General features: G+C 44.2%; 2 protein-coding genes across 2 annotated transcripts in view; one reads left to right on the top strand and one right to left on the bottom strand.

Annotated features, from left to right (window-relative positions):
* The window catches only part of LOC309543131 (adenosine receptor A3-like), a 61,717-nt gene extending 45,920 nt beyond the window's left edge, over positions 1 to 15,797 (top strand). The window contains exons 4-5 of the mRNA XM_082242512.1: positions 5,756 to 5,963; positions 15,218 to 15,797. Of these exons, the coding sequence (XP_082098638.1) occupies positions 5,756 to 5,918 (163 nt within the window). The 3' untranslated portion in view covers positions 5,919 to 5,963; positions 15,218 to 15,797. The remainder of the gene's footprint in view (positions 1 to 5,755; positions 5,964 to 15,217) is intronic.
* The window catches only part of SEC23A (SEC23 homolog A, COPII coat complex component), a 342,836-nt gene that overhangs the window by 186,844 nt on the left and 136,909 nt on the right, over positions 1 to 19,083 (bottom strand). The window lies entirely within an intron of this gene.

Raw genomic sequence — 19,083 nt, 5'->3', positions numbered from 1 at the left:
ACTTACTTTTCTTACAGGGAGTTAACCTGTCATAAACCTGTACAATAAAAATTGTGTGTGCTAAAATGCAGTGATCACCTTCAGTGAAAGTGATCTTTATATTCCGATCATATTTATTGTATGTGTTACCTTCGTAGACATTTTACTTTTAACATACTGCCCTCTCCCCAGAATTCCCACCCAAAGTAGTATATTCACCTGTCACCTATAGAGACCCTGTCCACTCTTGGGATGCATAATAAACAGCCTCTTCATAGAAATAAACCCGATTTTCAACTAATAAGCAGGAGAAATGGACCAGATAGGAGAACTGGAAACAGTAACTACCAGCAAGCCACATACGGGGTTATGGCAGAAGCGTGAACAGGGCAGTATAAAATTTTGGGGGTTGTTATGGAGTGGACTGGTTAGAGGAGTTAAAGCTTGTCTCAGTAGGAGCATGCCCCGACATTGCCAGGCATGCATACAAGCATGTGGGGGCCATACAAACTACTGAATACCATTTTGATATGCTGCAATGAAAATCTAGCAAAATGGACTAGCCTGCTGCATAATTTTTTCACTTTGATTTTCGGGGTGTCTTTGAAATCATCCCTCTGTAAGTTGATAACTTTCATTTCCATCGAACTATGTTGCATCCTTTCGTTCCCAACACATTACCCAGTCCATATCAGTATAGATATCCAGCATGATGTATTATATATATATATATATATATATATATATACACACACACACACACAAATATATACATACATACATACATAAACACAGTTGTGCTCATAAGTTTACATACTCTGGAAAAATGTATGATTTCTTGGCCATTTTTCTAAGAATATGAATAACACAAAAAGTTTTCTTTCACTCATGGTTGGTGTTTGGCTGAAGCCATTTATTATCAATCAACTGTGTTTACTCTTTTTAAATCATATTGACAACAGAAACTACCCAAATGACCCTGATCAAAAGTTTACATACCCTGGTGATTTTGCCCTGATAACATGCACACAAGTTGACACAAAGGGGTTTGAATATTAAAGGTAACCATCCTCACCTGTGATCTGTTTGCTTGTAATTAGTGTGTGTGTGTATAAAAGGTCAATGAGTTTCTGGACTCCTGACAGACCCTGGCATCTTTCATGCAGTGCTGCACTGACATTTCTGGATTCTGAGTCATGGGGAAAGCAAAAGAATTGTCAAAGGATCTGTGGGAAAAGGTAGTTGAACTGTATAAAACAGGAAAGGGATATAAAAAGATATCCAAGGAATTGAGAACGCCAATCAGCAGTGTTCAAACTCTAATCAAGAAGTGGAAAATGAGGGGTTCTGTTGAAACCAAACCACGGTCAGGTAGACCAACTAAAATGTCAGCCACAACTGCCAGGAAAATTGTTCGGGATGCAAAGAAAAACCCACAAATAATTTCAGGTGAAATACAGGACCCTCTGCAAAAATATGGTGTAGCTGTTTCAAGATGCACAATAAGGAGGCACTTGAATAAAGATGGGCTGCATGGTTGAGTTGTCAGAAGAAATGCCACAAAGTATCCCACTTTCAATATGCCAAACAGCATGGAGACAAGCCTCAAACCTCCTGGCACAAAGTTATTTGGAGTGGTGAGACCAAAATTGAGCTTTTTGGCCACAAATATAAACACTACATTTGGAGATGAGTCAACAAGGCCTATGATGAAAAGGTACACTATTCCTACTGTGAAACACGTAGGTGGATCGCTGATGTTTTGAGGATGTGTGAGCTACAAAAGGCACAGGAAATTTGGTCAGAATTGATGGCAAAATGAATGCAGTATGTTCTCAAAAAATACTGGAAAATTTGCATTCATCAGCCTGAAAGCTGCACATGGGACGTACTTGGACAACATGACAATGATCCTAAACACAAGGCCAAGTCGATCTGTCATTGGCTCCAGCAGAATAAAGTGAAGGTTCTGGAGTGGCCATCTCAGTCTCCTGACCTTAATATCATTGAGCCACTCTGGGGAGATCTTAAAACGTGCAGCTCATGCAAGACAGCCCAAGAATTTACAGGAACTGGAGGCTTTTTTCCAAGAAGAATGAGCAGCTTTACCATCTGAGAAGATAAAGCGTCTCAGCCACAAATACCAGAAAAGACTTTAAGCTGTCATTGATGGTAAAGTGGGCAATACACTGTATTAAAGAACTGGGGTATGTAAACTTTTGATCAGGGTCATTTGGGTAGCTTCTGTTGTCATTATGATTTAAAAAGAGTAAACACAGTTTATTGATAAAAAATGGCTTCAGCCAAACACTAACCATGGGTGAAAGAAAAGTTTTTGAATTACCATTCATATTCTCCTGAAAAATGGCCAATAAATCATAAATTCTGCCAGGGTATGTAAACATATGAGCACAACTGTATACACACACATACTGTATATGTAAGCCCATCTCATATTTGAATAAATGTGGGGGGTGTTGTAGCCCCACTATATGTTCTACTCCCAATACGTGCTGGTTCTGTGAATGTGATTGCTCCCATCCATATAATACTAATAAAGTGCATATAGTGTTTAAAATTAATATAGTGTTCAAAAAAAAATTACATAAAGTGTTCAAAAAATTACTATATATGCATTATAACTGGCTACTATCATATGATATGAATGTTACAAGTATTATAGCATTACTAGATATATATCCACAGCTTGTACATGGATCATAACAGTGTAGCTTGCAACTGTCCTCTATGATTCACTAAAAATTCTTTATATCATGATGAGGAAGAAGAGAAAAGTGCCGTAGTGCAAAAAAGTATTTTCAATATAATATCGTGCTGCGATGCCGATAGTATGACCCTTCACCGATCACCTTGAGTACTATGTGGTAAGAAGACTCACTTACCAGATGTTATAGATTCCTGGTGGCGTACGCCAACAAGGAATCAATGTGTGAATGTGTGCTTTGTTTTATGTCTCCCAGTTCCTCTGTGTAGCGGGGGTCCACTGGATATGGCTTGTAATCCACGATGTTGAAGGAGACTCCTCTTTGGATATGGCTTTATGGCTCAGAATAAAAAAGCAAAAAGCTCCTCATCGTGTAGAGTGTTAAAAAACTCCTTTATTTTTTAAAAACGTTTAAAAGCACTCAAAATTTCCATAAAAAACACTCCAAAACCAAATAAGACCAAGGTGCACTCTTGTGTTTAAAAATATCACTCCAAGACGTGAATAAACTCAACTATATACAATCTGTATAGAGAGTAAGCCGCTCCTGCCCTTCGTTAGACACTTCCCAACCTCGCGGCTAAGGTTTTACCGTGTCTGTAGGTGGTTTCGCCGTACTTCCGAAGATGTCATATCTCTGATGAAACGCGTCAAGTTGGTACGCACGCTGCCTCGCTCTGAGCCCGCCGATGAACCGCACGCCGAGATCCCACTTCCGGTTACGGCAAAACCGCCTACAGACATGGTAAAACCTTAGCTGAGAGGCTGGGAAGTGTCTAACGAAGGGCAGGAGCGGCTTACTCTCTATACAGATTGTATATAGTTGAGTTTATTCACGTCTTGGAGTGATATTTTTAAACACAAGAGTGCACCTTGGTCTTATTTGGTTTATGGAAATTTTGAGTGCTTTTAAACGTTTTTAAAAAATAAAGGAGTTTAACACTCTACACGATGAGGAGCTTTTTTCTTTTTTATTCTGAGCCATAAAGCCATATCCAAAGGAGGAGTCTCCTTCAACATTGTGGATTACAAGCCATAATTTTTTTTTTTTTTGAACACTATATTAATTTTAAACACTATATGCACTTTATTAGTATAATATGGACGGGAGCAATCACATTCACAGAACCAGCACGTATTGGGAGTAGAACATATAGTGGGGCTACAACACACCCCACATATTAGAGGTTACATAGTTACATAGTAGGTGAGGTTGAATAAAGACAATAGTCCATCCAGTTCGACCTGTGTAGGTGTGTGTGGCTGTAATCATACCCCAGAATGTTCTGATCCTTGAGATGCACGTCCAATAGTCTTTTGAAAGCCACCATACTACCCGCAGAAACCACCTCTTGTGGTAGAGAATTCCACAATCTTGTAGCCCTAACAGTAAAGAACCCCCCACGTTGCCTGAGGTTAAAACGCTTCTCCTCTGATCGCATTGTATGCCCCTGAGTCCTCATGCAATCCCTTTGACTGAACAGCTTTTTTTCTAAGCTGAGATCCCCATTGAGATATTTAAAAATTGCTATCATGTCCCCCCTCAGGCGTCTCTTCTCCAGGGAGAATAAATCAAGCAATTGCAGACGCTCTTCATAATCAAGGTCCTCCAATCCACTAATTAGTTTAGTTTAGTTGCCCTTCTCTGGACTTTCTCCAGCTCCAACATATCCCTTCTGAGGACTGGCGACCAGAATTGGACAGAATACTCCAGATGCGGTCGGACCAGAGTTTTATAAAGTGGAAGGATTATAGTCTTATCTCTGGAATACATCCCTTTCTTTATGCATGCTAATATTCTGCTAGCTTTGGCAGCTGCCGCTTGACATTGCATGCTGTTGCCTAGTCTATCATCAACCAAGACTCCCAGATCCTTCTCCATTTTTGATTCCCCCAAGGGTTCCCCTCCTAATGTGTATTGTGCTTTTATGTTTCTAGTCCCCAAGTGCAAAACCTTACACTTCTCTACGTTAAACCTCATTTGCCAAGTCGTTGCCCACTCCGTTATTTTGTCCAGGTCATCCTGTAGGATATCTGCTTCATGCTGTGCAGTTATTGCCCTGCCCAATTTTGTGTCATCTGCAAAAACTGATAACGAACTACTGACCCCGACCTCAATGCTGTTTATGAATAAATTGAACAAGGTTGGTCCCAGGACTGAGCCTTGGGGGACCCCGCTTACTACCTGAGACCAGTCTGAGTATGCGCTGTTTATTACCACCCTTTGGACACGCCCTTTTAGCCAGTTCCGTATCCAAAAGCAAACCCTGCTGTCGATACCTGCAGACCTTATTTTATAAATTAAGCGCTTATGGGGAACTGTATCAAACGCCTTAGTGAAATCTAGGTACACCACATCCACTGGTCTGCCCCTATCTAGCTCACAGCTCACCTCCTCGTAGAATGCTAATAGATTGGTTTGACAAGAACGCCCATTTGTAAACTCGTGCTGGTTATTACTGATGATGCTGTTGTCTTTAGCAAACTCTACGATATAGTCCCTTATCATCCCCTCCTGAAGTTTACATACTATTAGCGCAGTTACATATTTTATTCACTTGTATAACTATTTCACAGTTATTTAACTTGCTGCTTACCAATATTTGATATAATTGAAACATTTGGAACAAGTATACCAGTGGCGCAAGTGAATTCTTACATACACCATCTCATATTTAATGCTAAACCATTTGGTTCCATAGTCAACCCTTGTTTTATTTATTCCTAAATACAGCATTTGCCTTTATCATCCACATAAGCTTACAGTCTGAATCTATAGTTACAGGATAACGGAGACATATAAAAAGCTGCCTCTAGCTTTACATAAACAGACGCAGGAGCCCCCTTTCAACCCTCTGTAGTGTTAGCCTAGACCAAAGTCCTTATTTATTTTAAAAAAACTGAAACCCCTATCAATCAAATGTTTGTTTTACATAAGAAATTTTGATATGTTGAAATAAAATCAATAATACAGATAGTTATGCTTTTGTTCATGTTTTTGCACAATTTGTTATGCAAGTATAAATATATTTTTTTGCTTTTCGATTTTAGAAAATACAGGAAAGCTCTGCGGGAGAGCTGGAGGAAGCTAAAAAGAATCTTTGAGGACATGGGCTCCAGTTCAGAGCCTCCGAGTGAGAATGAGAGGCATTCAAGCATTCAGTCACATCAGTGTTTGCCAGGACATAACATGACAAATTCTATTCAAACATGAACAGGGATGGGAATGCCTCATAATATATAGATTGCCTGATGACAGGTAACAAGTTCTATATTTCCATATAAAGCATTGCTGAACATCATGTCAAAGTCCAGGCTAACAACTTCAATGAAAACATAAATGTTTATTATTGAGTCCTGCTTTGGATATTATTAAGCACCATACATGTTACGTAAACTGTAGCAATATCCCGCCATTCTCCTCTACAATTTGTGCTAACACTGGTACACTGACAAGCACAGAAGCAGATAGGGAAGGAGATAGGGATGCACCGAAATGAAAATTTTGGGCCGAAAATGCAGGATGCCCTTGGCCGAAAACCGAAACCGAAAAGGACTTTTTCCCCCCAAAAAATTTAAAATGGACAGAAGAGGGGCATACACCAAAAACAGGCAGCGACGTACACCTGTCACTGCCACCCTGTCACAGTATATGTACTGTGTTGGGTTGGCAAGAGGTTAATTTAATTACCAATGGTATTTGTATTATGAAGCATGAGGGGTTAATGTATTGTCACTGCTGATCACTCATCTATTAGTGATCGACCAGTGGCAGTTAATTAACACCTTTGTGCTGCATTAGTGCAACCAGTATCAGTGCAACCAGTGTTAATTAACACTGATACTGTTTGCACTAATGCAGCACAAAAGGGGTTAATTACCTGCCACTGGTCGATCACTAATAGATGAGTGACCTGCAGTGACAATACATTAACCCCTCATGCTTCATAATACAAATACCAGCTTCCCCCCCCCCCCCCCCATCGCCTCAGCGTCCCCCTCCTCGGGTGTCCTTCATTCAAAAGTCCCGCCTCTGGCCGGCAGCACCGCCTCTCAATGACGTCCCTACTACGATCTGTGCATTATGAATGGACATACCAGGCGGGGGGGCGGGGCGAGCGGCCGCTATAGATAGAACTAATGTGATCCTTCACTGTCAGCTCAGCACGACTATGTGTGAATGAGAACAGAACTGACCTGACACCGGGCGGGGGGGCGGGCGGAGCGGCCGCTATTAGCTGTAACTATGTGAGAGCTTCACTTCCCTGTCAGCGGAGATGCATGCCTGTCAGGGAAGTGAAGCTCTCACATAGTTACAGCTAATAGCGGCCGCTCCCCCCGCCCGGTGTCAGGTCAGTTCTGTTCTCATTCACACATAGTCGCGCTGAGCTGACAGGGATAATTCACATAGATCTATAGCGGCCGCTCGCCCCGCCCCCCCCCCCCCGCCTGGTATGTCCATTCATAATGCACAGATCGTAGTAGGGACGTCATTAAGAGGCGGACGGCTGGCCAGAGGCGGGACTTTTAAAACCTGCCCTGCGCTGCACTGCGCCCTCCTCCTTCCCCACGGCGGCCATATTTATTTACGGCAATGTTAACCCATTATTGGCCGAAAATAGGCTCATTTTCGGCCGATAATTTCGGTGGCAGAAATTTCGGTGCATCCCTAGAAGGAGATCATTGGACATCACACAGGCAGGTTAAAGTGGAACTTTATCCAAATGGGGGAATGGCGCTTGTTTGCATACTCTCTCTTCCTCCCCCGTCCACTGACACATTTGGCACTTTTTTGGGGGGGGTCCCGCTCCCACTTCCAGTCAGATTGCCAAGGCAATCTATGCAGAAGTTTCCCCCCCCCCCCCCGCAGTCTTCTGGGACACCTCACAGGTCCCAGAAAACTACAGGGCCATTCACAAAGCACAGCACACGCATGAACAGTAGGAAACTGGCTAAGAAGCCGGAAGGCTTTACTGCCGGTTTCCCTTACCTAAGATGCCAGTCTCTGTACCCAAAGCGGACTAAAGAATCGGCTCGGGTGAGGACATTGCTGCATTCCTGGACAAGTAAGTGTCCTTATATTAAAAGTCAGCAGCTACTACAGAGGGGGGAGACTGGAGCTCCTCTTTAACTACGCCTTTAAATATACCCTTAAACCAAATAAAAATTCCAAAGTTTGCAAAGCCCCTGTATCTCCATGTAGAGACTTACTTTTTGAAGTTATTAAAAAAAAAAAAAAAAATGTATAAACAAGCTTTTAACTATGCACCAATATACAGTATCTCACAAAATTGAGTACACCCCTCACATGTTTGTAAATATTTTAATATATCTTTTCATGTGACAACACTGAAGAATTTACACTTTGCTACAATGTAAAGTAATGAGTGTACAGCTTGTATAACAGTGTCAATTTTCTGTCCCCTCAAAATAACTCAACACACAGCCATTAAAGTCTAAATAGCTGGAAACAAAAGTGAGTGCACCCCTAAGTGAACATGTCCAAATTGGGCCCAATTAGCCATTTTCCCTCTCCGGTGTCATGAGACTCGTTATTGTTACAAGGAACAGGTGTTTTAAACTTGGTGTTATCGCTCTCACTCTCTCATTCTGGTCACTGGAAGTTCAACATGGCACCTTATGGCAAAGAACTCTCTGAAGATCTGAAAAAAAGAATTATTGCTCTGCATAAAGATGGTCTAGGCTATAAGAAGATTGCCAAGACCCTGAAACTGAGCTGCAGCACAGTGGCAAAGACCATACACTGGTTAAACAGGACAGGTTCCACTCAGAAAAGGGCCTCGCCATAGTCGACCAAAGAAGTTGAGTGCATGTCTTTGGGAAATAGATGCATGAGTACGGCCAGCATTGCTGCAGAGGTTGAAAGGGTGAGGGGTCAGTCTGTCAGTGCTCAGTCCATACGCCGCACACTGTATCAAATTGGTCTGTATGGCTGTCGTTCCAGAAGGAGGCCTTGTCTAAAAATGATGCACAAGAAAAACCATAAACAGTTAGCTGAAGACAAGCAGACTAAGGACATGGATTACTAGAACCATGTCCTGTGGTCTGATGTGACCAAGATAAACCTTTATTTGGTTCAGATGGTGTCAAGTGTGTGTGGCGGCAACCAGGTGAGGATTACAAGCCATGAATGCCAACATGTACTGTGACATCCTGAAGCAGAGCATGATCCCCTCCCTTTGGAGACTGGGCCGCAGGACAGTATTGCAACATGACCCCCAGCCTACCTCCAAGACGATCACTGCCTTGCTAAAGAAGCTGAGGGTAAAGGTGATGGACTAACCAAGCATGTCTCCAGACCTAAACCCTATTGAGCATCTGTGGGGCATCCTAAAAAGGAAAAGTGGAGGAGCGCAAGGTTTCTAACATCCACCAGGTCCGTGATGTCGTTATGGAGTAGTGGAAGGACTCCAGTGGCAACCTGTGAATCTCTGATGAACTCCATGCCCAAGAGGGTTAAGGCAGTGCTGGAAAATAATGGCGGCCACACAAAATATTGACACTTTGGCACCAATTTGAACATTTCCACTTTGGGGTGTACTTATTTTTGCTGCCAGCGGTTAAGACATAAATGGCTGTGTATTGAGTTATTTTGAGGGGACAGCAAATTTACAGTTATACAAACTGTACAAAGCTCACTACTTTACATTGTAGCAAAGTGTAATTTCTTCAGTGTTATCACATGAAAATATATAAGAAAATATTTACAAAAATGTGAGGGTTGTACTCACTTTTGTGAGATACTGTATCTAGCATATAGTCATGGCAACATAACACTGTTCCATCATTGTGAATAAATTAGAAGTGCCTACCACAAATGTTGGCAAGAACCCAATCAAAAACTAGAATTTCAAGCAATGGCTTTATTTACTTATGTTAAAAGCCAGCTCCAGGATATTAGCAAACCCCATTCCCCTGCTTGCGTGAGTTCTCTCAAAGTACTCTGGTTTCCTCCCACACTTCAAAGGCATGCTAGTAAGTAAGTTGTCTCCTGTCCAAATATTTTTATAGTATGTGTGTAGAAATAAGCTTTGCACTCTGCATGCTAGTCACAAGCCAAGAAATTGGGTAGGTTTAGCAAAGACTTACAATTTAAAATGCAAACAAAATTGGCAAGAAGGTGCTAAGAAAAATGGGTATTAGGCATAGTGTCCAGAGAGCTGATCTACAGAATTGCAGAGATTTGGCAAGACTGTACAGATATATGCATACAACAGTCCTAATGCAGACAGAAAAGACTACACACCCACAGACATCTATCATGCACCTGCAATGCATGGCAACATTTTGAACTTTTCTCATTGCAACTGTCAAATGATGTTGTATTAGTCAAAATACAGACTGCAGCTACTGGACACATAGGGAGGGTATGATGCATAGTGACAGAAACAATTCTGAAAGCTGCCCAGTGTCCTTTATTGTGCACTGATAGCTCTCAGATCAGATTAATAACTGCTTTACATTTCTTGACATCTCACCCAGTTTGGAGGAACTAATTTCAACAGGTTTCTTTAGACCACATTCACACTGATCCGACTTGGACCGCGACTTGTCAGCCTGACAAGTCGCGGTCCGTCACGCTCCTATTGTGCGGTACAGGAGCCGTTCTAATAGGAGCGACACAAGTCGCTCCGACTTAGAAAAAGGGTCCTGTACTACTTCGGGACGACCTGGAGGCGACTTGCATAGACATTCATTTGATGAAGTCCGTTGCAAGTCGCGCCCTAAGTCGGAGCGACCTAGTGTGAACCGGCACTTACACTGTAAAAATTTGACATAAAAAGTTGTGCTTTAAAAAGGTAAACAAGAGGAGAAATACAGGCTTATAAAAAAGAAGATAATAAAATGCAAACAAATGGTCTACAACTTTTCCACAAAATTGTCCCAACTGACATTTACTGCAGTCTGCAGTGCCTGCCATGTGACACAGACACCAGTATGCATGTGGTCAAATAAGATCATTCTGCATAGTGCTGAGCAGTGGCGGCTGGTGAAGTTTTAAGATGGTGGGGCGCAAGACCCCGCCCTTCCATTTTCACAAACCCCCTAGCACAAACCCCACAGTACAGACCCCCTAGCACAAACCCCACAGTACAGGCCCCCTAGCACAAACCCCACAGTACAGGCCCCCTAGCACAAACCCCACAGTACAGGCCCCCTAGCACAAACCCCACAGTACAGGCCCCCTAGCACAAACCCCACAGTACAGGCCCCCTAGCACTAATCCCACAGTACAGGCCCCACAGTACAGGCCCCCTAGCACAAACCCTACAGTACAGACCCCCTAGCACTAATCCAACAGTGCAGGCCCCCTAGCACAAACCCCACAGTAAAGACCCCTTAGCACAAACCCCACAGTACAGGCCCCCTAGCACAAACCCCACAGTACAGGCCCCCTAGCACAAACCCCACAGTACAGGCCCCCTTTCAATGCAGTGACCAGCATACATGCCCCCTTTCAATGCAGTGGCCAGAGTACATGCCCCCTTTCAATGCAGTGACCAGAGTACATGCCCCCTTCAATGTAATGACCAGCATACATGCTCCTTTCAATGTAGTGACCAGCATACATGCCCCCTTTCAATGTAGTGACCAGCGTACATGCCCCCTTCAATGTAGTGACCAGCGTACATGCCCCCTTCAATGTAGTGACCAGCGTACATGCCCCCTTCAATGTAGTGACCAGCGTACATGCCCCCTTCAATGTAGTGACCAGCATACATGCCCCCTTTCAATGTAGTGACCAGCGTACATGCCCCCTTCAATGTATTGACCAGCGTACATGCCCCTTTCAATGTAGTGACCAGCGTACATGCCCCTTTCAATGTAGTGACCAGCGTACATGCCCCTTTCAATGTAGTGACCAGCATACATGTCCCCTTCAATGTAGTGACCAGCAAGCATGCCCCTTTCAATGTAGTGACCAGCGTACATGCCCCTTTCAATGTAGTGACCAGCGTACATGCCCCCTTCAATGTAGTGACCAGCGTACATGCCCCCTTCAATGTAGTGACGAGCGTACATGCCCCTTCCAATGTAGTGACCAGCATACATGCCCCTTTCAATGTAGTGACCAGCGTACATGCCCCCTTTCAATGTAGTGACCAGCATACATGCCCCCTTCAATGTAGTGACCAGCATACCTGCCCCTTTCAATGTAGTGACCAGCAAACACGCCCCTTCCAATGTAGTGACCAGCATACATGCCCCTTTCAATGCAGTGACCAGCGTACATGCCCCTTTCAATGTAGTGACCAGCATACATGCCCCTTTCAATGTAGTGACCAGCGTACATGCCCCCTTTCAATGTAGTGACCAGCATACATGCCCCCTTCAATGTAGTGACCAGCATACATGCCCCCTTTCAATGTAGTGACCAGCATACATGCCCCCTTTCAATGTAGTGACCAGCGTACATGCCCCTTCCAATGTAGTGACCAGCATACATGCCCCTTCCAATGTAGTGACCAGCATACATGCCCCTTCCAATGTAGTGACCAGCGTACATGCCCCTTTCAATGTAGTGACCAGCGTACATGCCCCCTTTCAATGTAGTGACCAGCATACATGCCCCCTTCAATGTAGTGACCAGCATACATGCCCCTTTCAATGTAGTGACCAGCATACACGCCCCTTTCAATGTAGTGACCAGCGTACATGCCCCCTTTCAATGCAGTGACCAGTGTACATGCCCCCTTTCAATGTAGTGACCAGCGTACATGCCCCCTTTCAATGTAGTGACCAGCATACATGCCCCCTTCAATGTAGTGACCAGCATACATGCCCCTTTCAATGTAGTGACCAGCATACACGCCCCTTTCAATGTAGTGACCAGCGTACATGCCCCCTTTCAATGCAGTGACCAGCATACATGCCCCCTTTCAATGTAGTGACCAGCATACACGCCCCTTTCAATGCAGTGACCAGCATACATGCCCCCTTTCAATGTAGTGACCAGCATACACGCCCCTTTCAATGTAGTGACCAGCGTACATGCCCCCTTTCAATGTAGTGACCAGCATACATGCCCCCTTTCAATGTAGTGACCAGTATACATGCCCCTTTCAATGTAGTGACCAGCGTACATGCCCCCTTTCAATGTAGTGACCAGCGTACATGCCCCCTTTCAATGTAGTGACCAGCATACATGCCCCCTTCAATGTAGTGACCAGCATACATGCCCCCTTCAATGTAGTGACCAGCATGCATGCCCCTTTCAATGTAGTGACCAGCGTACATGCCCCTTTCAATGTAGTGACCAGCATACATGTCCCCTTCAATGTAGTGACCAGCATGCATGCCCCTTTCAATGTAGTGACCAGCGTACATGCCCCTTTCAATGTAGTGACCAGCGTACATGCCCCCTTCAATGTAGTGACCAGCGTACATGCCCCCTTCAATGTAGTGACGAGCGTACATGCCCCTTCCAATGTAGTGACCAGCATACATGCCCCTTTCAATGTAGTGACCAGCATACATACCCCCTTTCAATATAGTGACCAGCGTACATGCCCCCTTTCAATGTAGTGACCAGCATACATGCCCCCTTCAATGTAGTGACCAGCATACATGCCCCTTCCAATGTAGTGACCAGCATACATGCCCCTTCCAATGTAGTGACCAGCGTACATGCCCCTTTCAATGTAGTGACCAGCATACATGCCCCCTTCAATGTAGTGACCAGCATACATGCCCCCTTTCAATGTAGTGACCAGCATACATGCCCCCTTTCAATGTAGTGACCAGCGTACATACCCCCTTCAATGTAGTGACCAGCATGCATGCCCCTTTCAATGTAGTGACCAGCATACATGCCCCTTCCAATGTAGTGACCAGCATACATGCCCCTTCCAATGTAGTGACCAGCGTACACTCCCCTTTCAATGTAGTGACCAGCGTACATGCCCCCTTTCAATGTAGTGACCAGCATACATGCCCCCTTCAATGTAGTGACCAGCATACACGCCCCTTTCAATGTAGTGACCAGCATACACGCCCCTTTCAATGTAGTGACCAGCGTACATGCCCCCTTTCAATGCAGTGACCAGTGTACATGCCCCCTTTCAATGTAGTGACCAGCGTACATGCCCCCTTTCAATGTAGTGACCAGCGTACATGCCCCCTTTCAATGTAGTGACCAGCATACATGCCCCCTTCAATGTAGTGACCAGCATACATGCCCCTTTCAATGTAGTGACCAGCATACACGCCCCTTTCAATGTAGTGACCAGCGTACATGCCCCCTTTCAATGCAGTGACCAGCATACATGCCCCCTTTCAATGTAGTGACCAGCATACACGCCCCTTTCAATGCAGTGACCAGCATACATGCCCCTTTCAATGTAGTGACCAGCATACACGCCCCTTTCAATGTAGTGACCAGCGTACATGCCCCCTTTCAATGCAGTGACCAGCATACATGCCCCTTTCAATGAAGTGACCAGCATACACGCCCCTTTCAATGTAGTGACCAGCGTACATGCCCCCTTTCAATGTAGTGACCAGCATACATGCCCCCTTTCAATGTAGTGACCAGTATACATGCCCCCTTTCAATGTAGTGACCAGTATACATGCCCCCTTTCAATGTAGTGACCAGCGTACATGCCCCCTTCAATGTAGTGACCAGCGTACATGCCCCCTTCAATGTAGTGACCAGTGTACATGCCCCTTCAATGTAGTGACCAGTATACATGCCCCCTTTCAATGTAGTGACCAGCATACATGCCCCCTTCAATGTAGTGACCAGTATACATGCCCCCTTCAATGTAGTGACCAGTATACATGCCACTTTCAATGCAGAGACCAGCGTGCGTGCGTGCCCCCTTCTAAGCAGTGTGTGGGCCCCCCCTGAGGCATCACTTCACTTACCTCACACACTGGTGCCACTGCCATCACCGTGCCTGGCGTGCTGCTCGGGACTCGGTCGGACGTCCTCTTCCTCCTCTACCTGCATGCGCGCCGTCACCGTGCCTGGCGTGCTGCTCGGGAGTCGACTCGGGAGACTCGGTTGGACCGGACGTCTTCTTCCTCCAATGCGCGCCGCCCTCCTCTCTGACGGCGGGCGGGAAGAAGACGTTGGTAGGACGGTGCGTGACTAACACATGCACCGCCCCCCATGCAACGTCACCCAGGATGTCCTCTATGATTGGTCCAGGCTGGAGACTGAACCAATCACAGCCAGGACATCAGTAAAGTGGGGAGTGTCGGGGCTTATTGCTCTGAGCCCCGATGACCCCCAGAAGGCCACCAATCGTGGGTGCAAACCCCCCCCCCCCCATAGCCACCAGTTAGTCCAGCGCCCCTAGTGGGCTGAAAATTGTATTTGTTTTTCCTTTTTTTTTTATTGGGCCACAGATTGGGGGGGGGGGCGGAGCCCCTGCGCCCCCTATAGACCGGCCGCCACTGGTGCTGAGAGGAATGAAGAAAAATGTGCTCAGCTTATAAATGTTCCCAAGTTATACATAAACATTTTTCTTTCCATTCACTGCAGATTCTACTCTTGTGGAGAAAGAAGACAAGATAAGATCTGACTCTTCCCGGTTATTGTCCTCAAAATAACTACTGATAGCAACATATAGTGTAGCTGTGACAATGGAAAATAAAAGGCTGCTTGGAATGGACTTGAAAGGAACAGTAAAAACTGAACTGCTTTCATATACAAGTGATGACAGGACAGGAATACCAACCTTATTGGATTCAAGGCTTAATGTGTAGATTATTTTTAAAGTGTTTGTAAGTTGATATATTTATTATCTCAGATAGGAAAATGTTTTGTAGTGCAAGTCGTATTGCCCCAAAAGTTCAATACAGAGTTTCTTTGATCAATCATACTATGATGTAAAATTGAATAATATAAATTATTATACATTACTATCATAAAGGATACAAACACATACATCAATGCAGCTGGTGCTTCATTTATTTTCTCTCTAGTTTGAAGGAGATAATTGCATATTAAAGCCACATCTAGCACTACAATATTGCTGTTGGAACTAGGTAAACTTTATTTTGAACTAGGTTTAGAAAATCCCCAGTATGCAGTTTGCAGCATCAGAAATGTTCAATTTAAAAGGGAAATTTGAACATTTTTAGCTATTCTGTTCTGCTCATACACCCTAAATAGCAAATAGTTTTCACTAACATTAACTCTTTTTCATAATTCATAAAAGAAAACCTAATGAGTTATTATACCTAACAATACAAATAATAAACCTAGTGAAGGCAGTCTAAAAACTGAATTAACTACAGTGGATATAAAAAGTCTACATATTCCTGTTAAAATGTCAGGTTTCTGTGATGTAAAAAAATGGGACAAAGATAAATAATTTCAGAACTTTCTCCACCTTTAATGTGACCTATAAACTGTACAACTCAGTTGAAAAACAAACTGAAATCTTTTGGGGGGGGGGGAGGAGTAAAAATAAAAAATGAAAATAATGCGGTTGCATAAGTCTGCACACCTTACTAACTGGGGGTGTAGCTGTGTTTAGAATTGAGCAATTACGTTCAGCTCCAGTTTACATCAGTGCGATGACAGACATCGCATGCGATTCAAAGAGCACTGCTCTGAAAATCACATGCGATACCTGTGCAATGCGAATTTAGCAATACAGATTGTATGTCTGAATCTGCATCGGATTTGGACAACACGCAGAGGACCCCTTTTTGGGTCGGCAGTAGAATCGGATCACATGGTGGTTCACACCTATGTGATCCGATTCATGTCCGAACTGACAGTTCGCATTGCGATATGCAAACTGATCTGGGTGTGTCATTACCTTTGCATTATGACCCCCAGCGATCCGCTTATGGCAGTGTGAACTGCCTGCGATTTAAATGCGATGCGGGAAACCGCAGTGGATTTGCAGGGTTTCCCGCATCGCATATACGTGAATCGGCACTCAAACCCATGTTAAATAGGCGTCAGTACACACCTGCCATCATTTAGGCTCCATTCACACCTGAGCGTATCGTTTTCAGGCGTTTTTTTGGGGCTTTTTATAGGCATTTTTTCAGGCTGTTTTCGGGCATTTTTTCGGCTGTTTTCAGGCATTTTGGCAGGTGTTTGGAGGCAGGCATTGACATCTAACAAAAATGCTTGTAATCAGCCAAAAAAGAATCTCATGTACTTTGAGTTTCAGGCGTTTTTCTGCTGGAGACAAAAAGCTCAGATGTGAACAGGGGCCATTGAAATGAATGGAATTTTGCTTGTAGGGCGTTTTGAGACTTCAGAAATGAGCGTTTTACAAGCTGAAATACGCTCAGGTGTGAACAGGGTCTTAACCACTTGCACTACGTCGCTAGCCTGTGAGCCTCTAGGGGGCAAGCACGCGCCGCCGGAGGCGCGCTTCCGCCCCCACTCGTTCCCTAACAAGTCCGCACGTGTGACCGGCGGACCCGATGTCCGCCGGCCACTCGCGATCTCCCTGTGGAGAGGGAGAAAGGCAGGCGGCTGATGTAAACAAAGCCATCTGTCATTCTCCCTGATGTAAGAACAGAGATCATACGATCCTGCTATGTAGGATCGTATGTCTCTGTGCTTACATCACTAGCCACACCCCTTTACAGTTAGAAGCACGCCCCTTGGGACACACTTAACCCCTGCATCACCAATAAAGTTAACCCCTTCCCTGCCAGTGTAATTTTTACAGTAACAGTGCATATGTATAGCACTGATTACTGTAGTAATGTCACTGGTAACCCCAAAAGTGTCAAAAATGTCAGTCAAGGGTCCAATCTGTCCACCGCAATGTCGCAGTCCCGCAAAAAAAAAAAAAACGCAGATCGCCACCATTACTTGTTAACCACTTAACGTCAACATCATCCTGGTACCACTTAACGTCAACATCATCCTGGTACCGTGGTTTGAAGACGACCGATGCGGCTCGGGAGCCGCTTGATCGTTACCCGGGGGGGGCGGGAGGGGACGTCCCCCCCCCGAACTGCCCCCCCCTCCCGCCGCCTTCCGTGGCTTTGCTCGGGGCTCCCGTCCCACCGGGAGCCCCGAGCACCCAGCCGGCACGTCCGCCGGCTGGATGGAGTCCCGATGAATGCCGGAAACGGCATTGATCGGGTTTCCGATGACGTAACCCGGAGGTGGCGTCCATGACGTCACTTCCGGGTTACTGTGCTGCAAAAGGCGGCAGATTTGAAAAACGGCTGTATGCAAAAATGCCGTTTTTGGTGTTTTGCATACAGGGAAGTGTAATGGAGGGGTCTAGGGTCTTTTAGACGCTCGATCCCTCCATAAAAGTGTACCTGTCACTACATATTGGTGTCACAAGGGATGTTTACATTGCTTGTGACAGCAATAAAAGTGATCAGATTTTTATTTTTTTTAAAAACCTGTAATAAAGTTAAAAAAAAGAAAAAATAAATAGGAAAAAAAAAAAATTTTAGCCGCCCCCGTCACCGTTAGCTCGTGCACAAAAAAAAATGTATACGCAAGTCAAGCCGCGAATGAAATCGCTGTTCAACCACACATGTGAGGTATCGCCGCAATCGCCAGAGCGTGGGCAATAATTTTAAAAAAAAGAGCTACACTCTAAACTGGTAACCGTTAAATAAATTTAAATCGTCGCAGATTGAGATCTCTATTGACCGTAGTTTGTCGCCATTCCACGGGGGGGGGGGGGCGCAATTTTAAACCGTAACATGTTGGGTATCTATTTACTCGGCGTGACATCATCTTTCACAATATACAAAAAAAATGGGCTAACTTTACTGTTTAGTATTTTTTAAATGCAGTGAAATGTGATTTTTCAAATTTTTTCCAAAAAAATGGCGTTTTAAAGACCCCTGCGCAAATACCGCGTGACAAAAAATTTTGCAATGACCGACATTTTATTCTCCAGAGTCTTTGCTAAAAATATATATATGTTTGGGGGTTTTAAGTAGTTTTCTAGCAAAAAATACTGATTTAAACTTGTAAACAAAAAGTGTCAAAAATAGGCTTAGTGGTAAAGTGGTTAAAAAAAAACACCAAAAGTTACAGAAATCTTTCCCTTAGTAAACGCAATAACTTTTGCGCAAACCAATCAAATACGCTTATTGCGATTTTTTTTACCAAACATATGTAGCAGAAAACAAATTGGCCTAAAATGTTAAAAAATTGATTTTTACAATTTTTTGGGGGGAATTTCATATAAAAAAATGTGAAAAATATTGTTATTTTTTCAAAATTGTCGCTCTTTTTTTGTTTATAGCGCAAAAAGTAAAAATTGCACAGGTGATCAAATACCACCAAAAGAAAGCTCTGTTTGTTGGAAAATAAGGACGTCAATTTCACCTGGGTACAGCGTCACACGACTGCGCAATTGTCCGTTACGCAGTGCCGAATCGCAAAATAGGGCCTGG

Source organism: Pelophylax lessonae, assembly GCF_965119305.1.
Source record: "Pelophylax lessonae genome assembly, chromosome: 13".
NCBI lineage: Eukaryota > Metazoa > Chordata > Amphibia > Anura > Ranidae > Pelophylax > Pelophylax lessonae.
This window is presented reverse-complemented; position numbering and strand designations above follow the sequence as displayed.